This window comes from Buceros rhinoceros, unplaced genomic scaffold (assembly GCF_000710305.1).
Source record: "Buceros rhinoceros silvestris isolate BGI_N320 unplaced genomic scaffold, ASM71030v1 scaffold16989, whole genome shotgun sequence".
Classification (NCBI taxonomy): domain Eukaryota; kingdom Metazoa; phylum Chordata; class Aves; order Bucerotiformes; family Bucerotidae; genus Buceros; species Buceros rhinoceros.
This window is the reverse complement of record NW_010431077.1, coordinates 22,182-36,074: the sequence shown is the minus strand read 5'-3', so window position 1 is coordinate 36,074 and position 13,893 is coordinate 22,182. Positions and strand designations below refer to the sequence as shown.

The window sequence follows — 13,893 nt, the reverse complement described above, 5'->3', positions numbered from 1 at the left end:
GGAAGTTAATCAGCTGAAATCCACTTTAGTTTTATTTACACTCTCTGGCGCAGAGAAGCCTCTCCTTTCAGGGTCTGTACTAAGAGCAGGCGGCAAGCAATCGGGCAATTCTTTTGATAGTACTTTACTTACCAATCCACAATTATCGAGATACACAAAACTATAATACACATTCCTTAATTTAAATGATGTTTGATTTCTATTTCTTGATTTGCAATCTTGTATTACGTCCAAGTGCTATGTAACAATGGGAATATGAAATTCATTATTATCAAATATCAGAGGCCTCACAGGAGGGGTTGATTCTTTGTCTGCTTTGTGCAATAGTTTAAAAAGTCCCGTTCCAATATTCATCGGAATTCCCATGATGATGCACTCAGAAACACCTAGGGAAAAAAACCAAGCATGTTGAACATATGAAGAGTAAGGTTTAACACAACTATTTTCATTTGCACATTTTGTACGCACTGCCTATCAAATATCCTTGAACCCCACATGTAAAAGACCAAGATCTCTAAACTAAATAAAGTAAAATTTTAGAGTCATCAGGTCTGTATGTTACTTGAATCTATGTATTTGAATCCTAGACAGGAAAAAATAAATGTAACCTAAACACCTTCTCTAGCAGTGAAAGAATTTCAGAGGGTTTGTTTTGGTGAAGATACATTCCACTCTGGAATGGCACATTCCACTTCTCCAGAATGTCCACTTCTTCCAACAGAAGATGCAAGGCAAAGGTACTTCTATGTTCATCCTCTGACACAGTGCTAAGGCTTCAGTCAAAACTGTCCAAGTCCTCTTGACACCCCCGCAACTTCCCAGTGAGAGAGGCACACCACTGCTTCAGCTAAAACACCTCTGCATTCTCATGATTCAGAAAGTGCTTGGTTTTGATTTAAACATTTAGTCTGTGCCAATTATTTTTGTAACATTTTCACAGCAACATGCTGACACATTTATATTCCAGATCAACTGATATATACAACTTTTCCAAAGAATGTTCTACATTAAAAGCAAACTACCGGATACCAGTGGCTTTTTCCTCAACATACTGCTATGATCTAAATGACACTTTCTCAGGAGTGTAAGAATATAAGAATTGTCCTTCCTGTTAACGTTTAATAAAATAACAATAAATAACCATACTTTCAAATGCACAAAGGATGAAAATCAATTTGCTTAAAATTCCAGCAAGATTTGATTGGTAATTTAAATGTATATGAATAAAGATTCTGTATTTTTGCTATTAGATCACTGCTGCATTTCTACTAGATATTTTCCAACATTGTGGACTTAATCTTGTGCAAAATACAATTCTTATGAATCGCTTGCTGTTTATTTAGGCCCTACAGTGTGCAGGTTAAAATGGATAAAGGAAATACCTTTTTAACACCTAGCAGAACAAATCTGACCTGGTTTGGCACAATACCTTTCAAGGTGAGCAAACCTCTGAACCATGGAAACGGCATGTAGATTTTGGGAGTCCTTCTTCCATTGCAATACTTCAATGTATGAAACCAGAAGCCCTAACTCTCTAACTCCCTTTTACCCCACACACAAAGTAGTACCCTGCAGCATGTGACAGCAGTCACGTATAGCAGGAAGTGTTCAGCCAGAACATGAGGTTGTAACAACCAAGTGTATGTTACAGATCTGCCCAGGCTAATGTATACCAGAGACCAATGACGGTCGTATCGGACAGGTGAAGATAACTGTTGGTGGTGGCAGAACTGTCAGGACAGCACTCTCTGCCAAGACTCCTCCAGTGCAATGTCTTTTAATGCCACCAGTTATAATCTAGTGCAGATCTAAGCATCTGGCTGACAGCTATGAACTGCTCCTCCCACTTTCAGCTGGAGAAGCTAGGCAGAGATGAAGCCAGTCATACTGCTCTTACTGCAAAGTTGATTTTTGACACTTCCCTTCCAGACCACCTCCTCATAAATCAATGTCATAGCAGTGATCTGTAGCTCTCAGTTCCCACTCAAGTTAGAAATGAGAGTGCTGTAGGCTGCTTTTTGGGAAGGGGACAGAAAGGTAAATCAGCCACATCTCAGTGGCTTGCACTTGCTGGTCCTGCTTCTACAGTGGATGCTGGAACTGGATGTATGCCTCTGCTCTAGTTTCAATCTACTCTGCCTGCTGAAAGCTGGCTTCAGCAGTTCTCAGAATAAAATAGTTGTCTTAATGTAGGTAAAGCTGGAATCAGCTGCTCCCTGTTTTCTTGGGGGGAGGTGGAACATCTCACAAGACAAAAGGGATTCGAAGGCCACATGGTCGAAAACCACACCGAAAACTACATTCTGAAGAGGCACTGATTTGAGATGCCATTCAGTTGAGCCCCTATAGCTGATTTTGGATACATACTCACTTTTCTGGGTAACATTTTCCTGCTCTGAAGATGCAAAACCAAGAGTGTGTATAGACTCTCTTCACAGTGATTCAGAGAGATAACTGGTTATGGCCAGGTCAGACAGCTGCACAGCACTTTTTCATACAAACAAGCCAGTAGTATCTCTTCAGTTTTGGAAGACAGAAAACAATTTTCTGTTTTGTCCTTCCATTTCCTTATTTTAATTAAAAAAAATTATATAGACTGCAACAAGAAAATACCTTTGGTTTCCACATCATTTGGAAACAGCTCAGTGGGGACTCTGAGAAAACATTTTATTTTCCTTACTGCCCAGGAGGTAATTGGTCTCCCAAAGGACCTTTGTTTAAATCATGAGCAAATAATAATTTAAAAAGAAAAAAAGAAAGTTCCACTCACATGAAATGCTGGACAGTTAGAAAGTGGAAGAGTTCTTAAAATACTGGGAACACAAGAGTTTTTAACAGATTCCAGTGGTTTGGAAAACATACTAGCCTCAAAGCACTGTCTAAAATTGACCACACTTTCTAAGACGACCTACAAACACATCAAACTAGTAAACCTTAACAGAATACATTCACATTTTTATACTTAATTAGCACCCAGAAACTCCAAATGAGTGGTTACAGCTCCAGGATAATAGCCCTTACACCATCAGATGATGAAACCTGCTTGACTTGTTTTCTCTCTTTAACCTACTAAATACAGACTTGTTAACAAATCATTCCAAAACATATGTAGCTTAAAGGAGAATGAAATCTGGGAGGGAAGGGGAAATGGGTTTAAAAGAAAAAGAAAAATAATTTCTATTCCAAGTACTAGAGTACATGGCAGAAATGCAAAATTAAGAGACAATGACGAAACTCATCTATCTTAATTTTCTGTTTGCTTGTATGTACATGCACATGTGTGCATGTATATATATTTTTTTAAAACTTATCAGATTCCTTCATGAATTCAGTGAGAAGACTCAGTGGTGTTAAGGAACTTCAAAAAACTGAAAAAAGGTAAAATTAAAAAGAAATTTCTGAGAACAGGGATCTTTTCTCTTCTGTTAATGATTGGAGTACTCATAAATAAGGCTTCTAATTAAAAAAAAAAAACAAACCAAACCACAGTTACCTATTTACATCAAAACTAACTGAGCAGGTCCAGAACTTTGCCTTTCTGTTTAGTTCTAGTTACGACTGACAAATCACATAAGCGATCATTATGGGCAGTGTGATATTCACCTAGGCTACCTGAGACATACAGGTCTGCCTGCTTCTTAGTAGGAAGAAAACCCAAACCTAAATACTGAATGGGATTCTAGATTTCTTAATTAGCTCTAGGTGTTGAAGAGACACAAACTTCCAAAACTGAAAAAACAGAATATTGTTAGGAGAAAAAAATACCCTGGTATTGCACTGAGCTATGTGGTGAGAAGGAAAACCAAATTACTAAAAATCTACTTTAAGAAACACACAACAAATGTCCCATTGACTTCTAGATCTCTGATCTAAGTTAGAAGCAGAGAAATGTCCATTAAATTTCTACTATTAAGGATGGATTAGCCTCAGACCTGAAGTTTTTGATATGTAAGCTGAAGAGAAAGCTTAGTAAAGGCAAAAATCAAAAAAACCTCTTTGAAGAGGTTTACAGATGCTGGGAAAGGACCTCAAACTGCAACAGAATTTGCAATACCTACCACAAACAGAATCCTTCTGTCCAAAGTAGGCAGCATCAAAGAGATGGTCTGCAGTCTTTTCAAAAGAAGCCAGCATCAACACACTTTCCTTCATTTTTGCCAGTCCAAACCTAGTAATGCCCAGTACTTCACCCTTGATTGATGAAAAAACCCAAAGTAAGTCTATCATATTAGTGGCTGGAAGTCAGTTTTGTTTGCTAAAAAAAGTAAGTAAACAACAGAAATGTAGTTTTTATTCTAACAAATACATGAAACAAAGATTACTATCTACAATATAGCACTGTCATAAAATGCTACTTCACAGTAAACACCCTGAAAATTAATAGTTTGGTAGTAATCAATATTTAAATAAACCAGAAGTGATTATTCATACACAACAGAAGCTGTTATAAATGGTTAATAGATTTTTTTTTTAAGCAAGAATATTGGAAAGATTGGAAGAAACATAGCCATGAGAAAAACTACACAATTATACACTGGATGCTGAGGTACAAACTTTGGTGAGGTCTGAGAGCTCTGTGCCTACTGACTACTGACAAATCTGACTTCAGCTGTCAAGAGATCACAGAAGATGTTAAACCTTAATTTTTTCACTCTCCAGAAAAAAAAACTAATTTGCTTTTTAAACCATCTTTGTTTATTTCTGCCTCTGTTTCTAATAAAAATCCTAATCAAGCAGACTGTGGACAGAAGCAGAGACAACAGGTTGCACACTAGGTGCCCACTAGGAGTGTAGAACACTGCACCCTGATGCCTTTTTCCATTATTGCGTTGTAGCTCCACACAGCCAGCCCTGGGGACTGCTGCAGCTCAGTGCAACAAAGCCCTACAGTTTTGGGAGAAGTCAGAACTCCTTCATCCCTCTTACCCAAATTAAAGACTTGCACTTTGGCAGGCAAAGTGGAGAAATCTTACTTCACTAAGTGTCTCATATCTAAAAAACATACCAGATGTGAAGAAAAGAAAGTCAATCAGTAAAGAACAGATAGGATTTTCTAGTAAACAAGTTCTGGAAGACTGTTCATACTCTACACATAATCTGATTCTGTTCGTAATATCTGTATCTTTTGACTCTTATGAACAGCACAGCTGCTATGAAACACACCCCACATGGTTTTCTGCACAGTAAGCCTTAAATTGCATGCACGATTACCCAAACAGTTGATTGTCATAACACATTATTTAGGAATCCTATTTACAGTATGAAATTAGGATTCCCTACTCACGATACCAACTTTTTCTCAGTCAAAATAGACCTTGTCCTCCCTATCCCCAAGCTTGATATACAAACAACAGTATTTGGACCTACAATTCTTTAAAGCTGTAACTGATACCCATCTCCTTAGCTCAACCTTCCTTCTCAAACACAATAAAATTAATTTATATAAATAGGCCAATGCGATGTTTAGAAAAAGCATAGCACAAACCTTGTAAGTCATTAGATCAGACAGCAACATAACATGTCTCCTGTCAATGCTCATACCATGGTTCACCATTGTATATTGAATCTCATTGATAATGGTTGTCCGAGCAGCTTCAATTCCTAGGGTCTTCTCTACCTACACAAGAGATTAAGTTAGATTAATGAAAAACCAAATGCTTGCAGCAAGTATATTCCGGGAACAAATACCGCCTGATATCAGATAATACTCCAAAACTAGCTTTTTGCATTCGGTAATTTTAAAAATATTTATAGAAATGAACAGTCCTGTCAGTCAAATTACTCTCTTGTGTTAATGCATTCTGACAACTACGAATGCAAACAAGCACTTGTAATAAAGATGCTACGGGGGAAAAAACCCATGGCACCTATTTGAATATTACCTCATAAGTGTTGTTAGAAGATGTTTTTGTTCCTTTCACTCCATGAGTAGCCATAACAGCCCGCAGATTATCACCTTCAACTAGAAGTTTGTATTTTTCCTTTCCACTTTGTTCATCAATGTGAATGACAGCTCGGGAAACCTCTGGTATACCTTGCACTACAACCTTCACAAAACAAAAACAACTCTGTAACTTCGATGTGTACAGCAACGCAGCATAAGTGGGTAACCCTTATCAGCTTTCAAAACTACTCAGAAGCTCCACTCTTTGAAGTACATGCCGAATTAAAATATGTATGAAGTAAGTTTTTCTGCTCTTAAATACACTAGTGCAAATGGGACATTCACACTGTACTGTAAATCTTAATCACTACCTACATTTCATATTTTATGCCAGGTATCTTCACACTCAGAGCTGGGTCTCTGAATGATGGTACATCCACATAAGTGAGAGGGCATCCTCCCAACAAGGTTCACTTACTAGCATTTTTAAAACCCAAAGTAGACAGTCTCCTCACAGAAAGCTGCAAAAATGCCATGTCATGTGGTTGAATTCTAGATGCAGCTGCAAGAAGATAAAGCAATTTCATACAGCTACTGCACTTGAAATGCTTTGATAAATACAAGTAAAGTATCAAGGCTTCAATTTTACTTAAAATTATTAGTAATGGAGGCTGAGTTTCAGCTGTAAAGTAGTACCATTGCAAGAGTTACAGATTCAGACTATCTTCGTTGTCAATACTGAAAAGATTTATTTTGTCTTCCCACAACAGAACCCCAAATGATTACTTCCGATTACCTCCCGAAAAAACATGAGACAGTCTTTGTTCTTACCTTTGGTAGTTCTTCCTTCAGGGACTGCAATACATAATACATTGAACTCTTGCTATTTTCACGAGGGTTCACACATACAACTGCTTCTCCATGGACAGCAATGTCCCCAGGCTTTACTCGGAGTTTAGATATGCAAATAGAGTAGCGCACAGTCTCTGCATTCACCTGTGGCAAAAGTCAGCCAGCAAACATCACGGTATCTCTTAGCATACATGAATCTGCTCAAATACATGCAGCAGTCTTTCAACAGAATATAAAAGAAGTGCAACGTAGAAAAAGAAACAAAAATTGTTACTCTTGTAAGTTGCACGAAATACCATCCTATGCTGTGGTCCTGGCCTGTACCTAATGGACAGAGATGGTATCCTTGTATTTAGCAAGACACCAAAAAATAAATATATTTTCTCTTATTGCTAAAGAGAGTATTCACTTTACAAGAGAAAAAAAGGAGAAAAAATTCCAGACAATGCAGCCACATCCTTCATTCACTTCTAATTTCCACTGGTCTGATTTTTGTTTCTGAGACATGATTAAGAGACCCTTTGGACCTTACCCAAGGCACATTCTGCGTAAGAACTGAGCAACTCACCTCTAACCTCAGTAGTCTAATGCGCTCTAAAGACAGCTTCACTAGGATGAAACAATCATCTGGAAGAAAGACTTCCTCAATATATTCTGAAATCTTTTAAAAGATAAGGACAAAACATTTAGCATGTGAAAATGATTATAATGCCCCACAGATTTGGCTAATGTTTACACTTAAAGCATCAGCAATACTCCTACCTCTCCTAATAAAGTTTTCTCAATTCTTCCTTTAACCAGACGGGCAAAATCAGGATCATCGTCTTTGTCCAACTGTGCTGTTATAATAGGGGTGCTACAAAGAATAAACACACACGGAAAAAACCCAAAACAAACAGATAGGAAATTGGTCAGCTAGGTTATAGATGTCAATTTGAATTACAGCCTGCCTTATGGAACCGATCTCATAATCTAGAGTAGTATTCGATAAGATAAAGAGATCTTCAGCTTCCTCGGGTACATTTAAGAAGTTTATTGTTCATGTACTCCAGGCCAGTGAAAACAAGCACACACACAAGAGATTATAACACAACAAACCAGCAACTATTTTCATGGCATACACTATTCTAGTATTTATGTATTCTTATAACTTCAGGGATGTCCAGGAATAGGTATGCTTCTACTACCACTATGCGGCAGAAAGTTTCACAATATATGAGAAACACCTTATGGAATATTACACTTTATTAAATGAGGTAAGTAACCACTTTACCTCACTTGATTCAGAAAAATAAAACTTATTTCTTGTCTGCCCAGCTAAGTGATACTTTGGGCCAGAAAACAGACTTTGTGTTTCGGTATTCTATGGATTCAGTGTTGTCTAGTATATTGCTCAGAACAGGAAAATGCTATTGCATACTGCAAATTTGTCCATTAGGTTTCACTTAAGTGAAGGAAAAAAACCCCAAAAACCCAACAATGTTAGTACCTAATAGCCTTTGAAGCATTAATGATTTCTTTGATTCTTGGCACACCCAAAGTAATGTTCATTGAAGCCACACCAGCAAAATGGAAAGTCTTCAGAGTCATCTGTGTGCCAGGCTCACCAATACTCTGTGCACAAAGAGCTCCGACTGCAGAACCAGGTTCCATCTGTGCCCTGATAAAGAAATTATCTCATAAAAAAAAATACAGAAAGAGACATAGGACTCAAAAAGCATAAAATCTGAAGCAAGCAAAGACAGAAACTATCCTGGTAGATACATGAGAGGTTTGTTAATATTTTTTTAAATAAACAAACAAGAGAAAGGTTGAAGGATCACCAATACTAGAGACACCGATCTCATGCAAGGCTCTAAGATGTCCTGTTATTCAGGCACTCCAGAGATCCAGTATAACACCCATAAGAGAAAACAAACTGCTTGCCCTCTTCCTCCTACGCATCAAGCCTATTCAGGGAAATCCCATACGCTAACACTTCCAAAACACCACTTTTTATGTTTAAGCATAAGAGACCTTTAAGTCTCCTTTAAAAAAATATTACGCATATTAAACAGAACAAAATCAAGGCATTAATGCCTTCTTATTTTCATCCTGTTCAAAAGCCCTTCAAGTTATGCATGTAATGGGCTCATTCTCACATTTGCAATTCATGTTTAAGAACACTTAAGACAAATATAAGCAAGTAAACCTAAAAACTGAAAACATGAAAAAACCTGTAAACCCTAAAAACTGAAAAATGGTAATTGCTTTAAAATGGTTAAGAATTTGAGACAATACAAGAATTTTCCAGAAGAATAAAAAAATTTGTAAATAATAGATGCAGGTGGGTATGAGACCACAAAGCAGGTGTCACCAATGACTGCACACCACCGAACAAATCCAAGCAGTCTAAGTAAATGAAACAATCCTCAACGGATAACAAGGGTTTAAAATATCCACACTATGACTATCTTGCAGGAGACCAAGAACAACAAACAAAAGGCTCCTACACCTGGGTAACAGATGCCAGAATGTGTTAGCACAAAGTGTGATGCGACACAACTCTTCAAACCGTGTAGATCAAGAATACCTGTCTAGGTTCATATGGATTTGAAAGGGATCTGTTCAGACATTATTTTGCATGGAAGAAGGGAACATGTCTGCCGTAACAAACCCACCTGTAGATGGCAACTCCTTTCAGGATTTTGGGGTTGGGTTTTTTTTTTCCTGTTTTATTCTACCTTTGTCTTGCAATGTTTACATCATTAGGGCCAACTGTTTCTTATTCTTTTTTTGTATCGCATTGACAACAGAGCCAATGTTCATACAGTAAAAATAGCAAAATACACTCTAACATTGCAAACAAAGCAATAAATACTGAATTGGGGATGTATGTGTGTGTGTATAAATTAAGAGAAAATTAACAGGGTAAACACTTGCCTCATGTATTTGTCTCTACAAGTCTCCAGAAACTTCTCCAGTTGTGTTGGAGTAATCCTATCCAACTGATATAAAACTCGTGGCTGAAAAAATAATAGAACAGTTGGAAAAGCAATAGCTTATGAAGATTTAAAAAAACCTACATAACTATTTACCTCAGTTGTGCCGTTGTCATTAATGCCATACTTGTCCCTTGTTTTTTTAATCTTCTCAGAAACACTTTGGATGAATTTTTTAATTTCCTGAAAATACATTAAAGCAACAGTAAGTAAAGACATGGACTTCAAACTGAAGTTTGCAGCACTAAGTTATTGGCTTAGAGCTCCAAGTGGAATGTTTACAATAATAAACACACACAATATGAAGAGAGTAACATCAAAACTTCGACACATACACACACTAGAATTAGGCAAACCAGATCCACTCTTGTGTAACCCCAGATTAGTAGCAGTACATGAGGAATATGGTCTGCATTGAATGAAAGCATCCTTCCTGAGTACACACTAAAAACTAGAGATTTTAATTGGGTTGATCCTTCCTACCCATCACTTACTGAAACTGATGGTACCATCAAAAAAGTAATAATCATATTAAAAACCCCTCAAAATTCTTATTTTCTTTGTATACTGAAAGAAACACATTCTCATTTCTCAGTATTCAAAATAAGTCAGAGCTGAAAGCCTGTGGTATGAGAGGAAGTACATAAAGGACACCTGTTGGACAGATTTCAGAGATTCAAGATGTACTTTATTTGGGGGGAGGAAAAACTGCTCAGAACTGATATATACATGTCAGTCTCTACCTAATACGGTTTAAATAACTGTGCTGTGAAGAGGTCTTGCAGATAACTGCATTTAACATGTAACAGTACCTAAACCTTTCATTCTCTTACCAGGTTTGCCCAAAAGTAGTTCTAACAGTCTTTACTGGAACATAAATTGAAACAATACTGTGAGAAAAATATCCAACATTCCTATGAAATATCATTCAGGTATTACACTTTGGCTGTATGTACACTGGAAGTCATGAAATATGAGGTCCATGATTAAACTCCTCCATAAAAGTGGACTCAGTGCAAGTCATTACCATAACATAGCTTATCAAAAGCAAAATACAAACAAACAAAAAAAAAAAATCAAAAAGTAGTTCTAACAGTCTTTACTGGAACATAAATTGAAACAATACTGTGAGAAAAATATCCAACATTCCTATGAAATATCATTCAGGTATTACACTTTGGCTGTATGTACACTGGAAGTCATGAAATATGAGGTCCATGATTAAACTCCTCCATAAAAGTGGACTCAGTGCAAGTCATTACCATAACATAGCTTATCAAAAGCAAAATACAAAAAACAAAAAAAAAAAATCAAGAAGAAATCCTTCCCATCTACTTCAAAAATCACTTAAAAATGTCTCCATGAAGGAGTGACTACTTTGATTTTAAGAGTTCTTTTAAAGCCTTTCCATCCCATTAATACTGCCTGACAACCAGGATGATGATTACACAATATCATCACTTCCTCACTATGTTTTTTTTTTTTTTACAAGTGAATTCAAAAATCCTTATTAGAATATTTCTATTACATCAGATTTTCAAAATAACTACATTTGTATTGGTATTCAAGGTATTTTCAGACAGTACGTTATCTTCTGTGAATACTAAAACAAAGCTCAAATGAAAAGACCAACAGCAGAAGGGTGCTGCTGGAATAGATGCTTCAAATTGTTTCTCCACTTGGATGACAACCAGATGCATTCATACATTTCTGCCCCTTTTGACCTGCAGTCAGTCATATTAATTCACAAATTTTAATTTTGCCATTTTAAAGGCTTTTGACCCTGAAATCTTTGCATAAAACTGGATTTCCTAAAATAACTGTTAAGTAATAATATGGAAAAATCAGAAATGTGGAAATAGTAGGAAAATTAATGCATCTATAGTAAAAAGATTAAAGAAAGGAATATTGCAGGTCTTTCAGAGGACCACCTAGAACATCTGAGCTAGATTAAAAAAAAAAACTTTAAGGAGAGATTTAAAAAATAATTTTATCTTGAAAGATGCTTCTTTTGCGGAGGGGCAAGAAAGAAATTGTGGAAGGGGAAGAAGGCAGAAGGTGTAACACTTCTCCCTCCAGAACACTGAAGATTAAGTTATTTCAAATATCCACCTACTCACATAAAACCAGGGGACAGCAATAATAAACCACACTGCCACCTCCTCAAAAAAAGTTGTCATACAGGCTGAAGATTTAGTCATGTGGTTATACGAAGAAAGGGCAGATTAAGACTAAAACAGCACAGGGCTGTTGCATTATGGCAACTATTTATTGTCAACTTTTCCTCATCCACAGTCCATGTATACCAAGAAACTTAAAAAATCTCCAGTTATGTTTCATTCTGAATTGTAAAAAATGAGGTCCTCAAATGATACATTATTTCCATTCACTACAGCCAGTAAGAACAGTGAGAAATAAATCTCTGAAGAGGTTAATTTTTCATTGTCAAAAGTTTTATTTACCCTCAAGAACTAAAAGAATAAACGACCTATTCCTCTCAACTTTCCATCACTATTGGCAGTTTATTCAAACCATGGATTAAATTACATTAAACTCTTTGTTGAGCCTGTCTCTATGGAGTTATCATCTTCAGTGAAGCACGGTCCTTTAAGATCAGAGCTACATAACTTCCAGAGTGAACTCAAGAAACCGTTGGTTCTTTCATGTAGTCTATACCCATGAACTCTTTTAGTCTGGACCTGTTTGACAAAGAAAATAAACTTCTTTTTGTTCAACAAAAACTGACTCAAAGCTCTGGCTCAGCATGGGCCTTGTCAGCTCCTACAGAGCTGATGTTTAGTCAAAATAGCAGTCCAGAGTATAAGGTCTGGTCACTGAGGTGTTTCTGTAATTTTCCCAGCACTTAAGCTAGCAGATCATTATATACATGAAGCGGAAGCACTGCTAAGATTAGACTCCTCACAGTTAAGAAGCCCACTGAAAGACAGAGTGGTACAGACAATCCCACAAGATTCAGCAATAATCCATTCAAGTCCAGGCAGATCCATTTGGTCAGCTCTACCTATGACTGCTGTGTCAGAAAACAAAAATTTCCCTTCACCTCTATCTTAATACAGTCAAATATGTTAAAATATTATCACGACTGAAAGCATGCCAGCCAACAATCTGCTTTTTCATAATTTTTATTCTCTCCAGTGAGTGCAGATTGCAGGCAGTGTGACACTAGTCTGTTTAAAAAGGTGATTTAGTCATACTGTTTTCTGGACAAGACTGGATAATCAACCTCCTGGTAGAAAAACAGTGATAATAAATATCTCTGTTCTGGAAGGGAAAAGTAAAGGAAGGATAGGAAAACATCAGGAAAACACGCTAATATCCCTAAAGGTTGAAAGAACGAGTTTTAAAAAGGAATGTTGCCTACTAAAAAAGAAAGCTTCCTCAAATTCTCAAAATCCTCGTATTTAACTATGGGGATTAATGTGTCATGGTTCTCACCATTAAAAAGGAATCACATAAATTATTGTGATTAACACCAACAGTAATGCATATATTCTAATCAATTTCAGCACTATACACACATCTTTAGCTAAAAAGCACTAACATTAATGTTCACACAGTGCACACACATGCTACAATTACCTCATTATATTTTTCATAACCTGTCTCAGTTAATGTCTTCAAGGATGAACAGAAAAAAAGGAAAGAAGAAAATGTAACAGCATCTAAAACTTAAAAGTCTTAAAACTAATTACCATTAAGGTGATGGTGCCATAGCTGTGTTTCTGAAACTAACAGCAATTATTTAGATTTTACTGATACAATTGAAGAGATGTACACCTCCAAGAACAGTTTCATCTCCAAACTCTAGTATTAGTATATTGCATATTTTTCCTTCAGAGATGCAGTTAAGATTTACAGCATATTGCAAGTATGGATATAGTTATTTTTTCAACTCTGCTCTGCAAATCAGGTTTGTAAATGACAGCTTCCTAGTTTTGTCTCCTGCTCTGAAGCACTCTGACCTATTGAAAAGAAACCGGTCAAGAACAGGTCACTAAATTCATGTTGTTCTCATCCCTAAAAGTAGTCAGAAGCTTCAAAGTAACAGCTTTACATGTCCACAGACAGGTTAATTTGACAGGTTTTATCATTGTCTCCCAAAGTAGTCTTAAGTGAGGCTGCTCTCCTAAGTATTAAAATTGCTTAACACTCTTT

General features: G+C 36.6%; 1 protein-coding gene across 1 annotated transcript in view; it reads right to left on the bottom strand.

Annotated features, from left to right (window-relative positions):
* Nucleotides 1-218: 218 nt before the first annotated feature.
* Nucleotides 219-13,893, bottom strand: part of POLR3A (polymerase (RNA) III (DNA directed) polypeptide A, 155kDa) — a gene marked incomplete at its 5' end in the record, with an annotated part of 35,671 nt that continues 21,996 nt past the window's right edge. The window contains 10 exons of the mRNA XM_010143303.1: nt 219-386; nt 4,059-4,191; nt 5,486-5,617; nt 5,883-6,047; nt 6,716-6,880; nt 7,305-7,397; nt 7,499-7,592; nt 8,226-8,396; nt 9,659-9,741; nt 9,814-9,900. Of these exons, the coding sequence (XP_010141605.1) occupies nt 238-386; nt 4,059-4,191; nt 5,486-5,617; nt 5,883-6,047; nt 6,716-6,880; nt 7,305-7,397; nt 7,499-7,592; nt 8,226-8,396; nt 9,659-9,741; nt 9,814-9,900 (1,272 nt within the window). The remainder of the gene's footprint in view (nt 387-4,058; nt 4,192-5,485; nt 5,618-5,882; nt 6,048-6,715; nt 6,881-7,304; nt 7,398-7,498; nt 7,593-8,225; nt 8,397-9,658; nt 9,742-9,813; nt 9,901-13,893) is intronic.